Here is a 26,953-nt window from a genome sequence, read left to right on the forward strand (position 1 = left end):
AAAAAAAAAAAAAAAAAAAAAAAGAAAAGAAGAAGAGAATACTTTATTTAGAGTTTGGGTGTTTCCTGCAAAACGATTGAGAGAGGGAAAACTCATTTGTAACAATTGTTTTTTCAAATTTGTCAAAGCAAGGACAGAGAAAGCATCAATTCCGACTGTATGTGTTGCACATCATTTCTTTTGAAATAATGGGTAATTGAATGCGGAAATGAAAGTGATGAAGTTTCTCTTGCTTACCTTATTAGGGTAATCAATGGATTTTTGCGGAAAAAATTACTACAGGAGTGACATTTAAATTGAAAGAGTTACATCCTATTCAACGGATCACCTCCATTTTTGTGGTATCATATAGATACGTAACTTGATTCATAAAACTTAGCTACTAGAAAATTTCTCACACTCATAATCAGGAAATTTAGCAGAAAAAATGTAGAAGAAACTCACAAACAAGAAATCAAATTGAGCAAAGAATGTAAAAAAGGAATTTCTAAAGTGACGAACCTGAACTTTCTTGCACTCTCAGATTTTCCAGTTCGATCAGAATCCGATTAAGAAACGAAATTCCAACGGGATTTGAAAGAGTAACCAATCAGTTGTCCACAGAAATGAAGAATTTAGATAGGGGTTTTATGCTTATTCCATTAATAACTTGATCCTAAAATGATGCTAAAGATTTGTTAAATCTGTTCTTAATCAAGTTTATCAGATGATTTACATTTCTCACCTGAAAAAGATCACATGATTTACTTTACGTTTTTTTAAATGGGGTTGCCTTTTCTAATTTCACTTCGATTCTTGGGACCCACAATGGATGAGTTTGAGTTTTGAGTGGGAATGCTTTCTACTTCCCATGTGCGTACGGTATATCCGTATTCTATGAGGTAGCGTTCCTCCCCTCCCCTCCACTCGTGTTAATGATGCTTACACGACGCCTTCCATTGACCATGGGCTTTGGTATATATGTGGCACAAAAATCCTTTGTGAGGAGGTAGTGAGCGATAATGAACATTCAACAGTTGAAGTGCAAGCTGAGGCTCTCTCAACTGTTGGATATTCACTGTCTCTCACCATGAACCACATAAGATTTGAGTCTGAGTAGTGTTCTCTCATTTAAAGAAAAAAAAAAAAACTTGTGATCCACTTCACCTATTTTCCCCTCTTCTCGTTTAGAAGTAAGGATTTCACTATTTAGCATCATTTTCTCTGGCTCCTAGAATGAATTGACCTAATCGCCAACAAAATCTTTATGATTCAATCCTATTTTCAAGGAGACTGTAAAAATGATGCACTTGGCCATCCTCCGTATTAAATAAATGAAGGATTAGGTTCTCTAAGCCGCCTTGGCAGGGTATATTAGTACCTTTGTATTTATTGGTCTCTTTTTCACATAAAATGACATTGCTTTCCTCCCATGTATGATACATTTTATTCTGCAACTCATTGATGTGCTCTCCAATACTTTTTACTCATAAAATTATTGTCATAAATACAATATAAAAAGAATATTTTCCAAGTCACCAATATAGGGGTATCTCTCGTAGTTTGACGTGACATACGCAAATGGTATCATCTACAAGAAACCTGAGAGAGAACCTCAATATGAAATGTGGCTTACAATATATTGGTTAAATGGAAAATCTTTTCCCTAAAATATATAGCAATGCATAAATAGCGAAATTTATACATGAAAGAATAATGCAATATTCATATTTCTTAAGAAATAGTGTTAGGAAATTATGAATCAAAATAGAATACAGTTCTTTTGGATAGATAGAATAGAATAAAGTTTTTGGGTAAGTAGAATAGAATTACCCAAATCTTAAAGGTACTTTCATCACAAGCTTCAAGTGCAAAACTATCAATTTCAAGAAGTGCTCGTTTATGTTTCTTTTCCTTGGTTTCATTGTGTGTTTAAGGGGCATAGAAGTTGATTTGAGGAAGTCCAAAGCATTGTCAATTAGGGCCATACAAAAAATTCCCACCACAATTTAGAGTTTTCACCAACATATTTTTATTGATGATTCAGCGCTATCATGACACCGACACTAAGTGAATGAATGAATGTGAAGGCAAATTCGAATGGACCCCAGCCACTACAAAAGCCTTCACGCTTATCAATCAAGAGGAAGGTGATGGAGACCCCAATATTGGAACTACAATAATTTGATTGCATGTTTGAAATGGCTACAAATGCTTATCATGCTGGCATTGGTGGCATCCTTATGTAAAGAGACTACCCTATCTCTTTCGATAACGGATCAAAAAGTTGAACGATTCAAAGAACAAATATTACTTATGATCATGAGGTGCATGTTACAATGCTAATATTCGAGCATTGGAGACACTAGTTAATTGACAAGGGATTTATATTCTATTCCGATCATGAAGCAGTTAAACACTTGCACTCTCAAAGAACGATGAGTTATAAGCACACTAAGTGAGTATCAAACCTTCAAAAATTCATTATTACCTTAAATAGTAAGCCTAGAAAAGAAAATCAAATGGCTAATGCATTGAGCAAAAACTTGCTTATCTCAAACACATTTAAAGCCCAAGGCAGCATCAATCATGTCAAAGTTGAGTATCCTTTGGATTCTGATTTTGCCACTATTTATCTAACTTTACCGCAAAAGGGCAGAGGCAAAATATTCATTACATGATGGCTTCTTGTCCACTTTCCCAACTCTCTAATTATTAAATGCTACATGCCTTATAGCACTACTAACGATCTCAATTCGTTTCACAACTCAGGACTGGATCTGGATCTGGATCCTCTCCAACTTTATCTCAACCTCTCATCTGCACATGGCCCAATGTAGTGGATCTGGCTCGTCTCCAACGACTGATTCTGAACGATGTCGCGGAAGGTCGACAAGTGGCGACGAGCAAATCCGATGGCTCAACGACCTGCAACCCTCTTTCTCTTATTTCTCGTATCGCTGAACGTTCGCAGAACTTGCTGACGAGAAATCCGGGAACTTCGACACTCCTTCCCTTCTCTTATTTCTCCTCTCGGTGAACGATCGCAGTCCAGTCAATGAGCTAAGGAATAGATGACTACTACTAAAATCAAGTGACTCAATTCCCATCTTAGTGAGTTTTAGATATGAGTATGTAATGAAAAAAATAAACCAACAGAACCATGTCCACAGAGACAAATACAGTAATCATATTTTAAATAACCCAACAGAATCAACAGAGCCCCATCTTACAAAGGTTTCAATCAGGTCAGATTCAAAGCTTTTAGTGGACATGTTGAATGAAGTAATCCAAGGACCTTAGGATACTCAAGTTATTAAGAGAAGGATTTTGCAATTGACTAAATCTTTTGCATTAATAGAGTTCAAGCATGTTTGAGGGAATTAAATAGGCCAGCAGACTATATGGCTTCTCTTGGACCTCCAAGTGAAGAAATCCTTATTATACCTACTGGGTTTTCTAATGATCTAAAGATGTTTGTGGAAGAGGATGCAACCCACATTGAGTATTACAGAGTCTAAAAGTGTCTTTTCTATGATTATTGTAATTTTTTATTTCTTTACAGGGCATGTCCTGCTTGTGTTAGGAATTCCCTAACCTTTCCCTAGGTTTGTGCTGAGAAGGTAATGGGAATTGCCGTTTTTTGTACTCTTTCAATACAAATATACCACTTAAAAAAAAAAAAAAAAAAAAAAAAAAAAAAAAAAAAAAAAAAAAAAAAAAAAAAAGAAAAGAAGAAGAGAATACTTTATTTAGAGTTTGGGTGTTTCCTGCAAAACGATTGAGAGAGGGAAAACTCATTTGTAACAATTGTTTTTTCAAATTTGTCAAAGCAAGGACAGAGAAAGCATCAATTCCGACTGTATGTGTTGCACATCATTTCTTTTGAAATAATGGGTAATTGAATGCGGAAATGAAAGTGATGAAGTTTCTCTTGCTTACCTTATTAGGGTAATTAATGGATTTTTGCGGAAAAAATTACTACAGGAGTGACATTTAAATTGAAAGAGTTACATCCTATTCAACGGATCACCTCCATTTTTGTGGTATCATATAGATACGTAACTTGATTCATAAAACTAAGCTACTAGAAAATTTCTCACACTCATAATCAGGAAATTTAGCAGAAAAAATGTAGAAGAAACTCGCAAACAAGAAATCAAATTGAGCAAAGAATGTAAAAAAGGAATTTCTAAAGTGACGAACCTGAACTTTCTTGCACTCTCAGATTTTCCAGTTCGATCAGAATCCGATTAAGAAACGAAATTCCAACGGGATTTGAAAGAGTAACCAATCAGTTGTCCACAGAAATGAAGAATTTAGATAGGGGTTTTATGCTTATTCCATTAATAACTTGATCCTAAAATGATGCTAAAGATTTGTTAAATCTGTTCTTAATCAAGTTTATCAGATGATTTACATTTCTCACCTGAAAAAGATCACATGATTTACTTTACGTTTTTTTAAATGGGGTTGCCTTTTCTAATTTCACTTCGATTCTTGGGACCCACAATGGATGAGTTTGAGTTTTGAGTGGGAGTGCTTTCTACTTCCCATGTGCGTACGGTATATCCGTATTCTATGAGGTAGCGTTCCTCCCCTCCCCTACACTCGTGTTAATGATGCTTACACGACGCCTTCCATTGACTATGGGCTTTGGTGTATATGTGGAACAAAAATCCTTTGTGAGGAGGTAGTGAACGATAATGAACATTCAACAGTTGAAGTGCAAGCTGAGGCTCTCTCAACTGTTGGATATTCACCGTCTCTCACCATGAACCATAGAAGATTTGAGTCTGAGTAGTGTTCTCTCATTTAAAGAAAAAAAAAAAAACTTGTGATCCACTTCACCTATTTTCCCCTCTTCTCGTTTAGAAGTAAGGATTTCACTATTTAGCATCATTTTCTCTGGCTCCTAGAATGAATTGACCTAATCGCCAACAAAATCTTTATGATTCAATCCTATTTTCAAGGAGACTGTAAAAATGATGCACTTGGCCATCCTCCGTATTAAATAAATGAAGGATTAGGTTCTCTAAGCCGCCTTGGCAGGGTATATTAGTACCTTTGTATTTATTGGTCTCTTTTTCACATAAAATGACATTGCTTTCCTCCCATGTATGATACATTTTATTCTGCAACTCATTGATGTGCTCTCCAATACTTTTTACTCATAAAATTATTGTCAAAAATACAATATAAAAAGAATATTTTCCAAGTCACCAATACAGGGGTATCTCTCGTAGTTTGACGTGACATACGCAAATGGTATCATCTACAAGAAACCTGAGAGAGAACCTCAATATGAAATGTGGCTTACAATATATTGGTTAAATGGAAAATCTTTTCCCTAAAATATATAGCAATGCATAAATAGCGAAATTTATACATGAAAGAATAATGCAATATTCATATTTCTTAAGAAATAGTGTTAGGAAATTATGAATCAAAATAGAATACAGTTCTTTTGGATAGATAGAATAGAATAAAGTTTTTGGGTAAGTAGAATAGAATTACCCAAATCTTAAAGGTACTTTCATCACAAGCTTCAAGTGCAAAACTATCAATTTCAAGAAGTGCTCGTTTATGTTTCTTTTCCTTGGTTTCATTGTGTGTTTAAGGGGCATAGAAGTTGATTTGAGGAAGTCCAAAGCATTGTCAATTAGGGCCATACAAAAAATTCCCACCACAATTTAGAGTTTTCACCATCTTTTTATTGATGATTCAGCGCTATCATGACACCGACACTAAGTGAATGAATGAATGTAAAGGCAAATCCGAATGGACCCCAGCCACTACAAAAGCCTTCACGCTTATCAATCAAGAGGAAGGTGATGGAGACCCCAATATTGGAACTACAATAATTTGATTGCATGTTTGAAATGGCTACAAATGCTTATCATGCTGGCATCCTTATGGAAAGAGACTACCCTATCTCTTTCGATAACGGATCAAAAAGTTGAACGATTCAAAGAACAAATATTACTTATGATCATGAGGTGCATGTTACAATGCTAATATTCGAGCATTGGAGACACTAGTTAATTGACAAGGGATTTGTATTCTATTCCGATCATGAAGCAGCTAAGCACTTGCACTCTCAAAGAACGATGAATTATAAGCACACTAAGTGAGTATCAAACCTTCAAAAATTCATTATTACCTTAAATAGTAAGCCTAGAAAAGAAAATCAAATGGCTAATGCATTGAGCAAAAACTTGCTTATCTCAAACACATTTAAAGCCCAAGGCAGCATCAATCATGTCAAAGTTGAGTATCCTTTGGATTCTGATTTTGCCACTATTTATCTAACTTTACAGCAAAAGGGCAGAGGCAAAATATTCATTACATGATGGCTTCTTGTCCACTTTCCCAACTCTCTAATTAGGAACACATGATTTAGATTAAAAGTTAAAAGAAAATGTAAATATGGATGGTTTAGATTTGCCCTTAAAAGTAAGACCCACTATGAGTACAAGAGGAGGTTTCATAAGGATTGAACTCCTCTACAGCGCTATAGGGCATGCAACACATATCTAGTGATCAAGAATGCTCAAATACACAGCTCAAAGCACTCAAGTGCAGCCCAAGACATTCTGATCGTTAGATGCTACATGCCTTATAGCACTACAAACGATCTCAATTCGTTTCACAACTCAGGACTGGATCTGGATCTGGATCTGGATCTGGATCTGGATCCTCTCCAACTTTATCTCAACCTCTCATCTGCACATGGCCCAATGTAGTGGATCTGGCTCGTCTCCAACGACTGACACTCAACGACATCGCGGATGGTCGACAAGTGGCGACGAGCAATCTCTTATTTCTCTTATCGCTGAACGTCCGCAGAACTTGCTGACGAGAAATCCCCGAGCTTCGACACTCCTTCCCTTCTCTTATTTCTCCTCTCGGTGAACGATCGCAGTCCAGTCAATGAGCTAAGGAATAGATGACTACTACTAAAATCAAGTGACTCAATTCCCATCTTAGTGAGTTTTAGATATGAGTATGTAATGAAAAAAATAAACCAACAGAACCATGTCCACAGAGACAAATACAGTAATCATATTTTAAATAACCCAACAGAATCAACAGAGCCCCATCTTACAAAGGTTTCAATCAGGTCAGATTCAAAGCTTTTAGTGGACACGTTGAATGGAGTAATCCAAGGACCTTAGGATACTCAAGTTATTAAGAGAGGATTTTGCAATTGACTAAATCTTTTGCATTAATAGAGTTCAAGCATGTTTGGAGGGAATTAAATAGGCCAGCAGACTATATGGCTTCTCTTGGACCTCCAAGTGAAGAAATCCTTATTATACCTACTGAGTTTCCTAATGATCTGATGATGTTTGTGGAAGAGGATGCAACCCACTTTGAGTATTACAGAGTCTAAAGTGTCTTTTCTATGATTATTGTAATTTTCTATTTCTTTACAGGGCATGTCCTGCTTGTGGTAGGAATTCCCTAACCTTTCTCTAGGTTTATGGTAAGAAGGTAATGGGAATTGCCGTTTTTTGTACTCTTACTTTTTTCCTCTTTCAATACAAATATACCACTCATCAAAAAAAAAAAAAAAAAAACACAGAGCCTCATCCACAGAGACAGATAAACAAAAGAAGAGAGAAAGAATTGAACCTTTACTGTTCGTTCGTGCCTTTCAAATCCTGAAGCGAGATTGATTGCAAATCTCTGAAAGTCCTCTTGCCGGTGTCGGTGCTCGCCTCTGAAACCTCTGAATGAAAGTCCCTACTAGATCGATTTCAAAACGTCAGCGAGGTTTGCGATCTTTCACCGAGAGGAGTAATAAGAGAAACCCCTCTGCAGGTTAGGGCTATTAGTGTGTATGGGTAGAGAAGAGAGGGAAAAATAGAGTAGAGGGAGACGAGACTGAGTCGGATTTTTCGTCGGCGAGGTCTGCGATCGTTCACCAAGAGGAGAAATAAGAGAAGGGAAGGTGTGTCGAAGTGACCGGATTTTTCGTCGGCGAGGTCTGCTATCATTCACCGAGAGGAGAAATAAGAGAAGAGAAGGAATGTCGAAGTTCTCGGATTTCTCGTCGGTGAGTTCTGCGGAAAGAGGGTTGCTGGTCGTTGAGTCGTCGGATTTGTTCGTTGCCACATGTCGACCATCCGCGATATCGTTGGATGCTCGTTGGCCTGCCCCAAGGTAGTAGGCACGTAGCTACAAACATGCACGTGAGGTGTTGGATGAAATTGGAAAAGATCTAGATCCCGACCTCTAGACATCGACGTAAAAGAATTTTGGTTCCGAAGTGGTTGACCCCATGGTTTAAAATATTGGTGAATCGGCCGATTCATATAAATGACCGATTCCAATCCGATCTGAATCAGCACGGATTCCTGTTTTTAAAACTCTTGGTTTGCCGTTCTAAGTTTCCTTCTTTGGGTTCTTCCTCTGCAACTCTGTGAGTCGTGTCTTATAAACAGTTGCAGTTAAGGTTAAAACCTCCGAGCTAGGGTTTTAATCAAAATTTTTTGTTTTGTTCTTTTCATTAATTTTTTCTTCCCAAATTGCAACTCCGCCATTAGTGAATCCAATATTGAAGAATGAAACTTCGACACGCGATGGTTTGTTCTTCGAATCAGAATCGGAGCATGGAAGCTCATTCGCTCCTCAAAAGAGAGGGCTTAGATGTCTCTTCTTATGGTACTGGAGGTCATGTTAAGCTTCCTGGGCCGTCTTTAAGGGAACCCAACGTTTACGACTTTGGTACCCCGTACAAGCAGATGTTCGATGATCTTAGACGGAAAGATCCTGAACTGTATCCCTTTTTTTTTTTTTTTTCTGAATGAATATCTCATTTTGTTTTTGTTTTCTTGCGGTGGGGATCGAATTCAGAAATTTTTCACATTTTTAGCTTCAATGGAATACTGATTTGATTTCTGTGAGTATTGGATTTTGTAGTTTGTTTTTGTGTGAATCTTTTGAGGGTTTAATGTCTTTCCTTAGATTATATATGCCTTGGTTGCCATACCTGCCAAAAAGCTATGGATTGATTCACGTTGGTTGATTCCTCATTCACTGGGAATCACTTGACGTATTGGACAGTATCAACTGTTGAATCTACATGCACTATTTTACCAGCTAGTCTTTATCAATAATTGGATCAATAGGCTTAAATAGATTAGATTCTGATGCTGCCCATTGTACCAAGTTGATTATTGTTGCAAATTAAACTTGAAACTGTGTTAACTGAACTGCTGAACTTTCTAATTGACATTTCAAATTGAACGGGTTGATGATGAACAATTTTTTATGCTTTATCCATCAGGCAACTAGCAAATCATATCCTATGGATTGAGAGTGGATGGGATCCAAGTGTGAACTTTACAATGGTAGTCATCCTTCTTCTCTGACCCTTGAAAGGGTGTGTGTGTTGGGGGGGGGGATTGTGATTCTGCTCTCATTTTTGTTTTCACGACCCATGTTTTGATTCACTGAATTTTCTATTCTTCTCCAGTGTTGGTTCCGTAGGAGCAAGTTATGAAGGTTGTGAAAAGAACTGTCTAATTTTGTTCTTCCTCAACATCCTTAGCTGCAACGAATAGAATAATGCAAATCTTCTAAGTTTTAAAGAGGAAAATTAGGTTGAATATTTGGATGTGACATCTACAAAGACCATTATAGAGAATGGGTTGAAATAAACTGCACATCTTCTTTTCCTGAAAAGCTACTGGTGTAGAATAGAAATAAAAAGCTACTGGAGTAGAAATAGAAATAAAGGGAATACTCTTTTTGAAATGATATTTGGGTGAAGAAGGTTAATTATTTAGTTTTCCTGGGCCCCTTCTTTTTTGTGTATCTACAAGATGAAGTAATTTTCATTATTAGATTTGTGGTGAGATATATCCTTAACATAGTACAGATACAAGAGGAATGGTATCTTACCAATGCTTAAAAGGAATTCTTCTGTGAAACTTGCTCCTCAACGCTGGCAAGATAATGCTGCTGATGGTTCCTTTGATGTGGTATTTACGTTTGAAGAAAAGGTTTTTGATATGGTTGTTGAAGGTTAATATGTTTTTTATTGCATTTATTGTATATTTCTTTTAGTTTGAATTGTTTTTAAATGGTAGATTAACGTGTTTATTGTTCCATGCAATAATTGAATCGAGTGAACAGGGTTTTGAGTTGCTTTTATGGTTCAAGCTGGACAATGATTCCTACTTGAACCACGAAGCTAGCTCATGATAGTTGTTTCTAGACCTCTTTCTTTTACTCTTGGCTGACACTGCATCAGGGCTTTGAGTAGTTTTTATGGTTCAAACTAGGCTGGTATTAAGGGTTGGATTGTTAGTTTAATGGCCATGGGTCTTTGGCTCTTCTTGTTGGCTGTGGTCATTACCTAAAATTTTAATGCCAAAAACTACTCTTTTATGTGGTCTGAGGGACCAGCAGTATGAAAGTACTGGCCCAGGGTTTTTTTAAATGGATGCTGGACTAGTTATTTTTAACATGAGCATCTGATGAAAATTGAAGTGGTTTAACATTGAGGAGAGCTATCTGTGGTCTGAAATGTTATCATAGGGGAAGCTTTGAGATATTATAAAGGGTTTTGATAACTGGAGGCATTATCTATTGAGAGAATTTAGTTTACTGTTTTCCCCCTCTTTTAGGTACATCGTATGGTTTTATCAACGCATTGACTTGGAAACATCTAGGAGTGAATTTCTTATTGTTAGCCAGGTGTGTGCATGGTTGAGTTATAACGTGGCAAGCAACCTCAAGAAAGATGGTCATATATTTAGAAAGCTTTTCCTCATAACTGGTTCTGTTTGAAAACTTGTGCCTGGGTAACAGAAAATCTAAAATGACTAATTAAAAGTTTGTGTTTGAGTAACAAGAATCTAAAATGGCCAACTGTTAATCTGTTTAACATTTGTTTCTGAATGATAGAAAATCTATAATGACTATAATAGTTGAAATGCAGAAGGATAACTGGATGACACCACCGGAGACAAGTTTGACAGAGAATAACCACCATCCCTTCAGTGTTAATATCATGGACGTCATTGTTGGATGGTAGAATCATGTGGTGATTCTATGCACTGTATGGTAGGGTGGACAACTCCATTGTATATGATATACAAGATGTAAGACAATCTACGCATACACATAATGTCCCTTTACACGTTTGCTCTTCCCTATTCCCTTTTCCTCCCGTTGGTTCAGTGTCAATGCTAAACAGAATGCAAAAGAAACCTTTGCATGATCTCCAATCTCCTCACCATCCCTCCTACATGATCCATGGTATCTTATTCCCTCTAACTCCATACAGAAATTCTAGGAGATCAGCATTCGGATTTGTTACTTGGGGCTGCTGAGGACGAATTGTTTGGGCTCCTGAGGGTGAGGATTCCGTTGTTTCAGGATAAACTAGATATGTTAGTTCTGCCTCGGCTTCAGGGAATACTTTTCTCTCTCTTATTCTTATTGGATGTTGTTTTCCTCCAACCCACTTCTACAAATGCTCACACCAATAGACTCTTCTGTTTTCCTTCTGGGAAGAGGGTGGGGGAACCGAGATTCAATGGAGATGCCATGACAGGGAATCTGGAATGGTGGGTAAATTGTGGATGGAGGTGAGCACAGTGAGGGAAAAGGGCAGAGTGAGAGTATGGGTTTGGACAAGGATGGATGATCTTTGGTGGTGGGTTTTCAGATCCAAAAATCTGAGAAGGAAGGTGGAGATCGATGGGAAAGAAACTAGAGAAACCTGCCAGCAATGGTGCCACAGGAATGCGAGAAAAGGGAGAGAAAATAGAAAGAAAAGAAGCTGAGGGGAGAGGAAAAACGAGATTGAAGAGAGAGAGACATGGCGGAGAGTAAGGGGAGAGAGAAATTATTTCTTCCAAATAAACTAATTCAATCAAAACAACAACTCAGCATTATCCCAACTAGATGGGGTCGTCTACATGGATCCTTACCCTCCAATTAGCTCTATTCAACGTCATACTAATACAAGGCCTAAGCTATGCATGTCTTTCCTCATCACTTCTCCTGAAGTCATTTTAGGTCTACCCCTAGGTTTTTAAGTTTATTCAATCTGAATCAAATCACTCCTCCGTACTAGAGTATTTGAAGGCCTCTGTTGAATATGGTCATACCACCTCAAACGACTTTCTCATAGCTTATCATATATTGGACTACTCCCAAATTAGCTTTAATAGGATCATTCCTTACTTTATCCTTCATAGTTTTACCACTTATCTATCTCAATATCCCCATCTTCTCTGTAATGAATTTATTTACATAATGCCTATTGCCCGACATTTTGCACCATACATCATAGTTGGTTGTATAATTGTCTTATAAAATTTTCCTTTAAGCTTTAAAGGAATACGTCGATCACACAATACTCCGGACACATCTCTCTACTTCATCAATCCTATTTTAATTCTTATGAAACTTCATCCTATATATCACCTTCTTTAGTTATGACTAATCCCAAATACCTAAATTAATCACTTTGAAGAACCTCCCTCTCATCAATTTTCACCACCTCATTATTCGTCCTCATGGAACTTTAGTTACACACTGTGTACTCCATCTTCATTCTACAGTTCTACTTATCTTAAAACCTTTTGAGTCCAAAGTTGATCTCTATAACTCCAACTTGGATTTAATTCATGCTCTTGTCTCATCCACCAAAATAGCATCATCAACAAAAAGCATACATTAAGGAACCTCATCTTGAATGTCTCTGGTTAATTCATCCATGATAAGCACAAAGAAATAGGGGCTTAAAACTGATTCTTGATGTAATCCAATTATAATTGGAAATTCACTACCTTGACCCCTCCAACAGTTCTTACACTGATCACCACACCATCATACATATCTAATTATGTCCACATATTTTCTTGAAACACTTCTTTTCTCTAGTACTTGCTAGATTAACTCTTTAAGGACTCTTTCATAAGCATTTTCTAGATCAATAAAGGCCATATGTAGATCTTTATTGTTATCTCTAAATCTTTCCATGAGTCTCCTAGGTAAGTATGTAGCTTTTATCGTAGACCTTCCTGGTTTTGTTTCTCCGTAAATGGTAGTTTCATTTCTCAAGTGGGTTCCAATAACCTCTCGAATAATTTTATAGTATGACTCATTAGTCTTATATCTCTATAGTTGTTATAACTCTGAATATCATCTTTATTTTTGTAAATCAGAACCACAGTGCTTCTCCATTCATCTGGCATTTTCCTTATTCAATTCATTTCTCAAATTGTAGGTGAGGTCTAGCCTCTGACATGTATTTACAAAATAGAAAAAGACATAAATTAGAAGCTTAACTAACCTAAGCTTCCAACTTGACTTGAGGGGGGACTCTTATAGTGAATAAATAACTGAGATAGAGACTTCAAAACTGATCTGGAATTTATGAGTTATTCCCATCTGTCCAAACAACATAAGCAGGTTAAAATAAAGTAATTTGGCTACTTAGGGTGAACCAGATCTTGAACCATGGGTACAGTGGTGGTAAAATCGACCCATAACCTGAACCGCAAGGGCTGTTGCGATACTTTCCTTTATCATGTGCCCATCCAGAAAAACCAGACCCTAGCTCAAAATGCACAGGTTTTTGGGCAATCTTTTTATTTTTTTAATTGCTTTTGTTAATGGTAGCCCTCCTATATAAAAGTCATGGATATGATTTCCTAGCAAAATGTGTAGACATGGTACTGGATTTAAAACGTAGTGTGCATCCTGGATTGGGACTGGTACTGCTTAAGGTTGGGATTGTTGTTGAAGGATTTAATTGGGTTAGGCTGTTTATATTTGCATCTAATTGGAAATCTATCATTTTGGAAAATGACTAGTCATCTAGCTTTATTTATTTATTAGGGATAAGTTTCCTTACTAACAGATGTAAAATGTTACCTTCTCATGAACAGATCTATGCACATGAAGTGCTGGCTAAGTATCTATGCACATGAAGTGCTGGCTAAGTTAATTGCACTGGGATCCAATCTAAAGAACTTCAAGACAGATATTGTAACTGAAAAATTAGGTGCAGCATTTTGAGTTTACATATGGGTATCATTCATCTATTTTAATACCAAAGCAGCAGAACCTAGCAAGTGACTGAGACTTCTTGATGATGCTCACATTAAGGTCTTTCATGGGACTTTATATCAGATCATAGCCACGAATTGACCCAAACTCTATTAGATTTTGTGCATTTTATTCTTCTTACTATTCCTATGGCAATTCAAGTACATCAAATTTGTCCAACATGGCAATTTTTATTCTAAATTTTTGTCAATTGAAAAGCTTCCGAAGTCTTGGCAACTCACATGTTTACAAAAAATGAGTAGGCTGACAAGACTTGAATCCGATCCTCCTCCTCGATTGGCATTTTAAACTAACTGTGATCCCTAAATTTATCAGGCAAACTGCCAGTAACAATCCAATTAATGGCCCATTTTTGTTAGCAGTATTCATTTTTTTTTTTGGATGAACTGCATGGGGTGGGTGGGTAGAGTGGGTGACAGTATTCTGTCTTTACTATAAAATGGGAAGGACCGTACAGGTCAACTGCATATTGCAGGTTTATTTCATGAATCATGTAGACTATGTTTCATGCAACATAAGCATTCGCTTCTTTCTGTTGGTTCATTTATCTATTGTAGAGAAGAATATGTGTAGAACCATAATGGCTATCGTGTAGAAGTGCCCAACCAGCGTATTGAACTTCTGCAGATCTTCACAATCGGGAGCATGCTCTTATGAAAAGTGTACTAGCGATCAACTTGGATGTAAAAGATAACCATGAGGAGGCAGCCATTGGAGCTAGGCTTGCTCTGGAGCTTTGTCAACAGGTGAGAGGATGGGTCAGCATTGTAGTTCTCATTTTATCTTCCGTGTTCTGATTTCTGATACAAAAAGTGTTCAAATGTTCCTTCTGATGCACAGCTTGAAGCTGTTGAGTTTTGGGAGGATTCTATCGATGACATTGTTGCTGCATTTGAGAAACAACATCGGCGGAAGCTTTTATATAGCATTTCTTTCTATTAAATTTTTCTTGGGTATGTACACAAGGGTTGGATTTCCTTTCAGATATTATGCTCCATTCTATTTTTCTTTTTCTAGTGCTAATATGTGGCTGCTTGGTCTTTTGAATTTGCAGGGATCTATTATGGTAATATGAGGACCTTCTTTTTCCTTCTGCCATTTGGTGTCAAGTCATCACAAATGGGAAATTTCTTGTTCTAAATGACCACCTTCTAATGTACTGAAGTGAACATCTAATTCCTCAATTATAAGGTCAAGGAAAATGATCCAAACCATGTTGCTTGAAATCCAGAATCAGCAACTGGAACAAGTATGAACTCAACCTATGCATCTCCAGGATGAAAACCTAATCTACAGGATGTATTTCTTTCTTACTTGGTTTATGGGTTAACCTGAGCCCTTTCATTGTTATTACCTTTTTGTATACTCATTTGAAATATTTTTTTCACTCCCTCTTTCCTTTATCATTGTTATTCACGTCATAAATAATTAATCAAAACAAAACAAGGGAACCCATTAGGAGTCCCTTCATGCATGAATGGACAGATATTTGAATACTCGCTTGGGGTTAACTGAGTGAAGAAACGGTCCAGATCCTCTGTTATTCTTGGATCTGTTATTCTTGTGTTATTCTAGGTGTAGAAGACGACACGTGGTGAAGGACAGGCGGACAGCGCAGATTGAGTGAGAGAAGGATGTACCATAAAAATCGGTTTTAATGAGAAACCGGTTCTAGGTTCAATATCAACCTGGTTTGGTTCCCTCGTCTAAAAGGATTCAAACAATTGTTCTCTCTCCCTCTTAAACCTCTTCTTTGTTCTTTCTTCTCTCCCAGTCTCGATGTTACTCTTCAACCCACGACTTTTCTCACTTAATTTGCGTTGAGTTTCTCTGTTACGCTGGATCCAAGAAAATCAAGGGCCGAGGAATAAAACTCCCCAAAACGAAGGCTGATTTCGTCTTCCCCGAGCTTCGGTCATGGGCGTTTGCTATTGTAACAGAGAAACTCAATGCAAATTAAGTGAGAAGTCGCAAATTGAAGAGTAACAGTGAGACTGGGAGAGAAGAAAGAACGAAGAGGAGGTTTAAGAGGGAGAGAGAACACTTTGCTTGTTTGAATCCTTTTAGATGAGAGAACCAAACCAGGTTGGTATTGAACTTAGAATCGGTTTCTTAATTAAAACCGGTTTTAATGGTAAATCCTTCTTACTTAATCTACGCCGTCCACCTGTCCTTCTCAACGTGTCGTCTTCTGCACCTACAATAACACAAGAATAACATAAGATCTGGATCTGAGGAGCATCCGGGGAAGGGAGGAGGTTCGTGGATTTTAAACTCATAATTGGGGGATCCCATCACTGATGGTTTGCTAGTCAGTCAGATACACAAAAATCATCGAGAACACTGATATTGATGTTTGACTGATCCTATATCAGTGTAACAATATAGACAAAGGATAAAATAATGCAAAATTCATTTTTAAGAAAAAGGGAAAAGTCCAAGAGCTGTCCCTGCACCACAGACACGGGCAGGCAATAACCACCATATCCCATTTGGAGGTGCGTTCTCTGTGTTTGGGTGCAGGTTGTTCTCGGACAGAAAACACTTGTCCTTAAGAAAAATAAGGATGAAATCATCCGAGCCAATCTGTGGACTAATACTGATTACTTAGAACCATATCAGTTCCTACTGATTTCGATTTAGATAGGACTGAAATCAATAGGGATCTCTATCATAAAAAAAATTGTTAGGGATCAATTCCAAAACGCTTATAGAATTGGCTCCTTAGACCTGCAACCTGGTGATTTGGTCCCAAAAACCCTAGAATCGAATCGACTGTTTCAAAAAGGCCCAAATCAGGATCAATCATGGCCAATTCCAATTGAATCGAATCAATCGATCCAATTCCGATTTGGGTCGAACTTCTCTCGAAATCTCCAATTGAGCTTGTTAATAAGAAGGGGATTTATGAATCATCATAGTGTGCCACTTCCTGAACTTGCATCCCCAAAGTTGAATTATGCTCATTTTGAAATCTCCAGATCGCGTTAAGTTGATTGCTTGTAGTTCTACAACTTCCCTCATTGCTTCATTGATATCATCTTCAAAACAATCCACCCAAACCCATGCGTTGGTGAGCCAACCTGATCAACAACAGTTACTGTCTCTGTTAACCCATTACTCAACAAGAACCCATTCACTCCAAATCCATTCCAAACTGATCACAACTGGGTTCTGCAGATGTAGAGTGGACAATACTGGTATACTAATCTGGAACACTTTACTTAGGGAGTACTCACTCGGCATTTTCCCTGAAGAAGCTTTGAAGCTTTATAAACAAGTTCAAGAGGTTTCAGCTTCTTCTTCATATACACCTGATAGCTTCACGTACTCTTTCCTCCTCAAGGCTTGTGCTAATTTGGATCAACCCATCAAGGGAAATCAGGTATATGCTCTTGTTATCAAAGTGGGATATGGGTTTCACGTTTATGTGCAGACAGCTTTGGTAAACTTGTACACAGTTTGTGGGTGTTTAGTTGAAGCTAAGAAAGTGTTCGATGAAATGCATGAAAGAAATTTAGTAACTTGGAATGTCATGATCACTGGTTTCATAAAATGGGGTGAGATTGATATGGCTCAGTCACTGTTTGATAGAATGCTTGTTCGGAATGTTGTCTCCTGGACATGTATGATTGATGGGTATACCCGGATGAATCAACCTGTGGAAGCCCTTCGTCTTTTTATTTGGATGATGATAGATGATGGCATAAAACCGACTGAAATAACAATCCTGGCCATCCTTCCTTCAGTTGCAAATCTTGGGGCACTTGATATTTGCCAGTCACTTCACTCTTATAGTGAGAAAGTTGGGTTTAATGCTTTTGACATCCGTGTTACAAATTCATTTATAGATGTATATGCTAAATGTGGGTGCATTGATAGTGCATTTAAAGTGTTTGAAAAGATCTCAACTGAGAATAGGAACTTGGTGTCGTGGACATCAATAATTTCTGCATTCGCCATGCATGGGATGGCAACAGAAGCTGTAAAGTGGTTTGAGAAGATGGAGCAGATGGGCTTGAGTCCTAATGAGGTGACTTTCTTGAGTCTTTTGAATGCTTGCAGCCATGGAGGATTAGTTGACGAGGGACTTGAGTTTTACTCAAAAATGGTTAATAGGTACCAAATCTTGCCAAATATTAAGCACTATGGTTGCCTAGTAGACATGTTAGGAAGGGCGGGGAGGTTAGAGGATGCAGAGAAAATGGTGATGCAGATACCTGCAGAGATTGTTAATGTGATCATTTGGAGGACTCTTTTGGGTGCTTGCAACTTCCATGGGAATGTGGAGATGGGTGAGAGAGTAATGAGAAAGGTATTGGAGATGGAGAAAGGGTACAGTGGAGATTATGTTCTATTGTCTAATATATTTGCGGGTGTTGGAAGGTTTGAGGATGCTGAGAGTGTAAGGAGATGTATGGATGAGAGGGATGTCCTCAAAATTCCTGGTCTTAGTTTACATGCACTCCAAAGCAGGAACAAGCAGACCATGTGCATGCACTAGTAGACACAGTAGCAGAACAAACTCCTATTTGTTACTTTTGCTTCAGTCTCAAAGGGTCACTGAAGACTCAGAAAAAAACCTTGGATTAGGTTGTGAGATTTTTGGGATGATATTCAAGTTCTTTCCTTTCTCTTCTAATTCAATAGTTCGATTCTATTTGGCCTTGCTCATGTCTCTATATGTTGAAATCGAGAGAGTGAGAGAAGTAATTAATATAAAAGTTCCCTTAAACCTGTATATTGTTGTAAATCACAGTTTTCAAGCATTCTCTCTTGATTGTACATAGGATATATATGTATTTTGTCGTAGTTGTCAGACTACAATATCCATTGTTAAAATGTTGGTGTAAAGTTTCTATCCTAAAAGTTTGAATTGGTAGGTGAGGTGTTGTAGGCTATTAGTAGTTGATGTGGGACTAAACTCTCAATGTTCCTCAGCGTGTGGCTGTATGTACTGCATACACATGAAAAAGGTGAAAACTTACTCTGATACCATGTTGAATTTCTAGTCGTGTGGTTGTATAATTTTGATGGGGTGAAGGGTTGATGTAGATAAGTCATTTGGGCTTATTTTTTTGCAAATAAGCCTTGGGTTGTGTTGGGCCTTTGATCCCATGAGTTTTTTTTTTAAATGGGCCACTTTAATGGGCCCAAAATATGGGTAGAATGTAGAAAAACGAGATTTAATTCATTAGTTTAGTTAGTTGTTATTTAATTCAATAAAAGCTCATTAGGCCATTGGTCCGTTGTAAAGTCCTATATGGACTATTAGTTAGTTAGTCTTACTCCATGTTGGAGTCATAAAGTTAAGTCCTAGTCCTATTTTGAATTCCTAGTTGTAGTAGGAGTATCTAGTCCTATTGGGAAACTAGCTCATAGTAGTAGTTTGATTGCTATTCTGCTCTCTATAAATAGAGAAGCCGATGTACTTATAATTTCAGATTTTAATGAATCAATTATTGAGTGATTACTCTTTAGCTAAAAAAACTATTATTGAGAGGTTAGATGCCTAAACCTTTGAGGGGTGTGATACTCAAAACTTGAGGGGTGAGTTACCCATTCCTTTATTCTCTTTCACCCTTCTCAACCCTCCATCGATTCTTCTTTTTCTATTTTTATTTTCTGTTTATTGTTATTAAAAGTTCAGACCTGTTAAAGCATACAATATCAGAATCAGCTAGCCAAAGAATTCTTGTTTTTGAAGCCAATTGACCCTCATTGCTGCTCAAGTTTGAGATTTGATCTGCAGATCCTTTGGAGGACTAGTTCTATACTCTAAGAAGATCAATCGATCATCTCTTGAAGGTTATCTGAAGAAGACAAGTTGTTGTTCCTACAGAATTCTTCACATTCTCTCTCCTAGGTCTGAAAATCAAGAAAGTGCATAACTCCATAACTAGCCGTCAGAAACCCTTCATATTTGTGGGGTTTTGTACCCTCCCTAGGGACTTTCTATACCCAAAAGTGCAGCTCAATCGGACTCCCACAAACCTGATCGCACATTTCTCTCTTCAGCTCTATAGAAGGTCTTTCTCTCTCTTATTGACTTGGGTTTTGGATTGGTTTTACTCCTATATGGATACTGTATCTTTGGGGGTTTATTTGATGGTATTATTTCTTTGTTTTTTGCTCCTATTTGTATTGTTTGGGGTTATAAACTGCGAAATTAATTACTTGTAATCTACTCCTGCATTAAGGGGGGTAATATAAGTCTTGGGCGAAGTCTATGAATATATATATATATATATATATATTTCGAAGAAAAAAGAGGAAAAAACAAAAGAGGATTCTATGGGGGGTAGAGGTGAATACCCACCCGATTCCTAATTAAGGTTTTTTTATATATAGCTTCTTCTGCTAAGTTCTTAAGTACATACATAAGATAGTCATTAGCCTTTGTAACAAAAAAAGTAGTGTTAGTCAAAAAATGATGCAGCTCAAAATGACGAGCCAAAGTAAACCACGGCCAATTCAAAAAATTGTTAGGTTGTAAGAGTGTCTAAATCTTTCACATTACTCCAAAATTCCCGGACGTCCCATCCTTCCTTTTGAACTTCTTCTAATCCAAATAAGGCCGCTGCCGCGGCCGCTTCAGAAGCCTCTCTTGTCATCAAGTAGTTAGCACAAAGGAATAAGCAATCTTGGTTATGAAAAATAGCAACAGCCCATCCAGACATAGTTCTATCAGTATCCAAAATAGAAGTGGAGACAGTCTATGACTCTATGTTATTTAGAAAGATCTAGTCCGATATTTGAGTAATATATGCGGACCCTATTTTGGGAAAAAATTGCACCAGTATTACCTACTATTAAAAGACTTCATCTAATTCACCCTAATGTCTCTTTCCATCACTTGTTGTGAAAAAAAAAAAACTCTCTGTTACTCTTTTCCCATTTCCTCTCTGTTCTCCGATCACTCTCACTCGCCGGCTCCATTTCCCCCTTCACCCAACCCACCCCACTCCTCTGGAATTTCTTTGGATCCAAAATAGTAATCGCTAAGAGGGTAAATTTTCAGAACATAGCTACCACAGATGTTATGATCATGATCATATTATTATTTACAGAAGAAATAGTTCCATTTTCCATCTTCAAAAACACAAGAAGAGCCTTCACAGAAATGTGAAAAGAAAAAAAAAAAAATCCCTGTTTCATGAATAGGAGCTCGAAATATTTCGAACATTGAAAGAGAATTGAAGAATGAATTTTCCTTCCAGAATCCTAACTTCTGCAAGTTTCACCAGACGTTGCTCGGATTAAGCTTGTGATCAGAAGAAAAGTGAAAATATGAGAGAGAGAGAGAGAGGCCTCTTCCTGTGAAGTACAAAATACCCACCCGCACCCCCTCATTGACCCCTGTGCTGGTGCAAGGGCCACAAGACTAGGTGGCACTCTTTTTCCCATATAAAATAAAAGGTAAAAGAGGAAAAAAAAATTGGTACCAACATGTTGTAACCACCTTTGATACAAACATATTGTCCCTTTTATTTCCTTTCAGTGGATTTGAGATATCTTTGTTTCCAATAAAAAAGAAAAAATTTCTCAAAAAAAAAAGGGAAAAAGTGAGAGGGGTGTTCTACATTGTTGCACAGACTAAAGTAATTTCATGAGATCCTCTTGATAAAGCTCCTTATAGTACAAACTGAGATAAAATCCTTGATTAGTAATGATCCTGGAAACAAATGTAATTGATCAAGGCTGATCTCTGTTCTGATTGATTAGAAAAACTGACATGCGCCTCAAAAAGGTAATTGATCTTCAAGGTTTCATTGATAGAATAAGAATAATACAGAAAAACTTAAGTCGACTCCTAAATGACTCAAGAAGACATCCACAAATGATTTGATCATATCTCACCAAAGTCATAGAAGTATCCAGACCTAGAACTGAGGAAATTGGAAGTAGAGTTACATCCTTGATAAGTATTGACAATTTTGACATACCCTACTCCCTATTGTATACATTGTTGATGTGTCATCATAGAGTTCTCTAGCAAACACAAAAAACCTAAATTTCCAATAAATAAAAATGCAAACAGTATATCCATGATAATGGCATGTGAACTGATTTAATCAAGTACACTGTACCTCTATAGAATTCCCAAGTTACTGATTTTAATCTTAAACCAAGTACATTGTACCTCTACAGAGTTCCCAGGATGATTCCATTGTTTCCAGCCATGCACCATGCTGGTTCCAAGAGAGATAAGATTTGACCCTGGCCACTGCTTACCATGAAGATTCATGACCTCATAGTCATTTCAAAGAAGTAATTAATAAGACCTTCTGTGCAAACCATTAGGAACAGGGCCATATTGATAGCAAAGGATACCTTCCAACTACCAGTATACCAATTCCCTCACTATAGAAATATGGTCATAGATATAGGATTTGCCTGCAATACAAATCTGGACTTGTTTATGGCCAGCAGCTCGTGAAAAATAAACTGTGGGAACCCAACGTTAAGGGTGTCAATCAATTCCGTTTTAGTTCGATTCAAGATAAAATGTAGAAACCAATAAAAAAAAAAAAAACTGAACCGAACTGAGAGTAGGAACACATTTTGGAAATCAAAACCAAACCGATCAAGTTTGGTTCGATTTTGCATTTGGTTCCTTATCAATTTTATTTTAATTTCATGTTAAGTTTAGGTCCTGTTTAGGTGTTTGGAGCAACTTTTTATATCTTCACTAACAGATAAACACATTTGTTAGAGTCATAATCCACCGAACTTTCTTTAAAGCATTAGAGAAGAATAAATTTATCATCCATAATTGAAATAGTAAAAAAATAATATAATTTTATTAGGTCTCTTATTCAGTTTGAAAATAGGTAATTCGTTTGGTTTAACGATTTGTCATAAATCAAAATTGAATCAAACCAATAAAAGATTCCAGCTTTTGAAATCAAAACAAACCGATTTACTTCGGTTCGGTTCAATTCAGTTTAAAACCGCTGGATTCAATTTTAGTTTCAATTCTAATTTTTTTTTTTTTTTTTTTTTTTTGCTTACGATGGGTATCCAGACCTATGGCCTGACTAGTCCCAGGGACTCATATTGATCTCACAACCGCTTATTTAGTGGTTAAAATAGTAAAAAATCAATTATAATTATCTATTGTAATGGAGGCCGATTATGGGTTTAAATTTTGCGATGGTTAGTTCTAAATATTCCAGTTTGAAAATGACATGATGTTAGGGTTATGCTCAATTTAGGCTTCGACTCTAATAATGTTTCTTCCTGGGTTAGAAATCTCCCTTTTTTCTTTTTTAGGTTTTTAGGTTTTTGGTTTTTTTTTTTGGTTTTTTTTTTTTTTTTTTTTTTTTTTTTTTTGTTTTGTTTTTTTGTTTTGTTTTTTTTGTTCTTTTGTTTTTTTTGTTTTTTGTTCTTTTGTTCTTTTGTTTTTTGTTTTTTATGCGTGTTTAATTAGGGCATTCTGGCTTCTAAGTTTTGAGGGTTTTTGTTAGTGTAATTTAATGTTCTAGGGTTATTCATCTGTAGCCTCTCTGTTTTGTGTTGCCTTTTTTTCTCAATTACAAGGCTTGAGATTTAGTGTTGCTCCTCTTTTAAGTCATTTTGGAAGTGTAATGGATATTGTAATTTTATTTTTTCCTCCTTTCAGAAGTTTGTAGAATGAACCCAGGTTTAGTGGTGGAGTCTTTGAGATAGCAATTTAACTAGGATCACACCATAGATTCAGTTGTAAATATGATGGTTATGAGAAACCCTAATCAATCTACTTAATCGTGATTTCATAATTGAATGAGATCACAGTAAGAGAGAGAGGGAGGAAGAGAAAGTACTTTCTCTTCTCCATTAGGGTTTCACTATTGAAGGAGTTTCTTCCTCCATATGGTTACAAGTTCAGGTGTTGTGCTACATTCCGTTGTAGAATTTGATTTTGTGAAACTCAGCTTAAATTTAAACCATCTATATTGATTTAATTGCAAATAGCCTAACACATATGGAGAGGTGTTCTTGATGGCCAAATTTTATTTGATAGCCTCCCTCCTATGAAATGACATATTTACCCCTATTGTGGGAAGAGAGAGATAGACATATGAGACACTAATATATGCTATGCATCTAGACAATATTCTTTTACCTTTTCTTAATTTAAGGGAGAGGGCTCCTTGAGCAAGAGGCATAAAGGAACACACCAATGGGTTGTGGTAAAATGGTATCAATCATAGAAGGGCAGCAAATTCATTTCACATAAAGAGAGAGACAAACACAAAGATGTTAGTGTATTTTACCCCAGTAGCTCTAAGCACTGTTGGCAAACTAGGTTTTGACAAGAAAAACTAGACTGAGTTTGTTCAAAAGATTAGAAACATGGTCAAGAGTCATGGAGACTCGTCATGTATTAAAAAATGACAAGACTTGGACCAAATCATACCGAATCATTCGAAACTCGTTTGTTTTGCCCGAGTCACAACAAAATGAACGATTCTTGTCAAATTGAATTGGCATTTCTAAATTAGTTTTGAACTAAAATATATTCTAATGATGTTCAATGTTTGATGTCTATGGTCTTCTGTATTGAATCTAGTGACTATTGAATGTATATATTTAAATTTTAATTAAAAAAACATGATTAATGACAATGACATCTTCAAGCCGAATCTTATCATTGTCATCCAATAGACAATGAATGATGGGCTTCATAGAAAAAAATTTGAAAAGAAACACTTTTATTCTATTTTGTCTCATTTAATTAATTTATTAATTATTATTTGGATCACCTGAGAAAGACTAGTATGGAAATGAGAGGGGGAAATTTGACATGACTCACTTGGTATCTCGTGACTCGCTCTGAATCACCAGGTTTTCAAAATGACGATTCCAGTCACAAAACTTGGTTTTTCAACAATAGCTCTAAGAACTTTTTTGATTTATTTTATAAAAAATTCTGGATGGCCACGAAGATTGAAAGAGGTGTTAGGGAAAGATATTTCCAAAAATAGAAACATTATGGTAAAACTTTGGGAATAAGAAATAGAGTACGATTATATAAAGGGTAAGGTAATTTTCAATTATATAATGATTAAGTTCCTACTTTTACTTCAAAGAAAAACAATCTATGGTATAGCCAATGGTTTTAGAGGAAACCATCTATTTTAATTTCATAATTCTACAATTGGCATTGTTCTACACTTCATGCAAAGTTATTTGATACCATTGTACTATATAAAATTGATGAGATGGTCCCTGAAAATAGTTATATTATAGCAAAGGGAACAAAAATTTAAGTGAGAAGGGACAAAAAACAAGATAGATGGGGAAGAATGTGGACCTGAGATTTAGGTTGCATTTGGTATGTGTTTCTGTTCTAGAAAAGACGTTTTGTGTCAAAAACAAAAATTTCAGTTTCTGTGTCAGAATGTCTTTTTTTTTTTTTTCTTGGAACGAAACTGAAACAATGAAATTACCTTTTCTTGTTCCATCAATCCGTTTCTACTTTTTTGTTTTTTTTTTTTTACTCTTAAAAAAAAAAAAATAAAACACATCATAAATGCACCAAATGTTTTATTCTGTTTTTTCATTATCATAGAATGAAAAAACTCCAAAAACTTTTTTTTGAGCGTTACAAACACAGCGTTATTAGGATCTCAATTGACTTGTATATAGTTTTCTTAATATTTAAGTAATTGTTTGAACTGATTGGAGTAAGAGATCTACCACATAATTTGGACTAAGAGAAAAAGTCAAGGCCTGTGGGAAATGGCATTGGTTCACGTTATTAAAATTAATTAATCTAATTTAATATATTATTTTAAAATTTAAGGGTTACTATTCCACGTGGCACATTAAGTTGGTCCATTTATGTAGGCTTCCATGAGTGGCTAGGACCACAAGAATTTTTTAAGAAGGTTGGCTGAGCAGCTTCTTCATAGATTCCAGGATACATGCTCTTATTAAAGCCTCGTATAAAGCCAGTTAGCATGGAGTTGAAATTTGATGGATAGGTATATTTTAAGGTTTTTTACTCGGGAATTAAATTTCTACCTAAATAAAGTGACCATATAGGCATATAGCAAACAATGATTTAAGGGCTTTACTTAAAAAATAAAAATAAAAAATGTTTAAGGGCCAGGGAACTTTGTCTGTCTAACGTTCCCATGCTTAAGCCCAATCGGGCATGAAAATATCCAGTACGTATAGAGGCAACTAGTCAAACATGGTTCTTTTCTCGAACATTTCAAACACATCATTGCGGAGAGAGTATAGGAACTATTAAGAAGCTATGTGCAATTTATGAGAACATATGCAAAACCATTGAAGGGTATATGCTTAAATTAGTGTGCAAATTATTTAGCATATTTATTAATTTAGACTATTTCTTAAATATCCAATAGACAAAATTTTCCAAGATTACTCAAGTAGATACACACCACTAGAGTACATGTATTGAAATCACTTCCCACTCCCCCTCCCCCATTCTCATATACAATTATATATCAATATGATGACCTGCATTCTATCACCCAAAAAAAAAAAAAAAAAAAAAAAAAAAAAAAAAAAAAGCAATCCAATGCACGAGAGTCCTGCTACTACAGGGTATGGGAGAAGCAGCCTTACCCCCTGCTTTGCAAGAGAGACTGTTTTCAAGTTTCAAACTTGTGACCAACATGTTGTAATAGTGCAATTTGATCATCGTGCCACATACTCGCCTCCAAACTATTTGATAATATTTGGGTGGTAGAATTCAATTTAATAAACATTAAGGAGGTTAGTCAAAACAAAAATGAATTAAATTATTTAACAGCAATTGCCCCACCACTAAGAAAATGAGTTGTAATGTATTATTTGCCTTCAACCGCCTACTTAATTTCATAATATTTTAGTATGGTTGATCAATCAATTATCT

The 26,953-nt window shown here is 36.3% G+C and overlaps 3 protein-coding genes across 6 annotated transcripts in view; 2 read left to right on the forward strand and 1 right to left on the reverse strand.

The window, feature by feature from the left end:
- LOC122059737 (probable 6-phosphogluconolactonase 4, chloroplastic) overlaps positions 1-7,755 on the reverse strand; it is a 10,801-nt gene extending 3,046 nt beyond the window's left edge. Inside the window, exon 1 of one of the 3 annotated variants that reach the window (XM_042622757.1) lies at positions 7,618-7,755. The gene's annotated coding sequence lies outside the window, so the exon portion shown is untranslated. Of the gene's footprint in view, positions 1-501; positions 705-4,185; positions 4,391-7,617 lie in introns of those variants that run through there. The other 2 variants (XM_042622756.1, XM_042622755.1) reach the window with 2 other exon arrangements.
- Positions 7,756-8,203: 448 nt separating this feature from the next.
- LOC122059739 (RNA polymerase II subunit A C-terminal domain phosphatase SSU72) lies at positions 8,204-15,482 on the forward strand. Of its 2 annotated transcripts, XM_042622758.1 has the most exons (6): positions 8,204-8,764; positions 9,869-9,971; positions 13,927-14,014; positions 14,707-14,825; positions 14,920-15,032; positions 15,134-15,482. In XM_042622758.1, the coding sequence occupies exons 1-5, from the start codon at positions 8,550-8,552 to the stop codon at positions 15,019-15,021; spliced, it is 627 nt and encodes a 208-aa protein (XP_042478692.1). In that variant the 5' UTR covers positions 8,204-8,549; the 3' UTR covers positions 15,022-15,032; positions 15,134-15,482. The 2 variants fall into 2 exon arrangements, with proteins under 2 accessions (XP_042478692.1, XP_042478693.1); XM_042622759.1 differs by lacking the exon at positions 13,927-14,014 and having other exon boundaries at positions 9,869-10,014.
- Positions 15,483-16,565: 1,083 nt separating this feature from the next.
- Positions 16,566-18,814, forward strand: LOC122059345 (pentatricopeptide repeat-containing protein At1g09220, mitochondrial). The gene has a single exon (XM_042622077.1). It carries the CDS (start codon positions 17,039-17,041, stop codon positions 18,581-18,583), a length of 1,545 nt encoding a protein of 514 aa, XP_042478011.1. The 5' UTR covers positions 16,566-17,038; the 3' UTR covers positions 18,584-18,814.
- Positions 18,815-26,953: the final 8,139 nt, after the last annotated feature.

This window comes from Macadamia integrifolia, chromosome 13 (genome assembly GCF_013358625.1).
Source record: "Macadamia integrifolia cultivar HAES 741 chromosome 13, SCU_Mint_v3, whole genome shotgun sequence".
In the NCBI taxonomy this organism is placed as follows: Eukaryota; Viridiplantae; Streptophyta; class Magnoliopsida; order Proteales; family Proteaceae; genus Macadamia; species Macadamia integrifolia.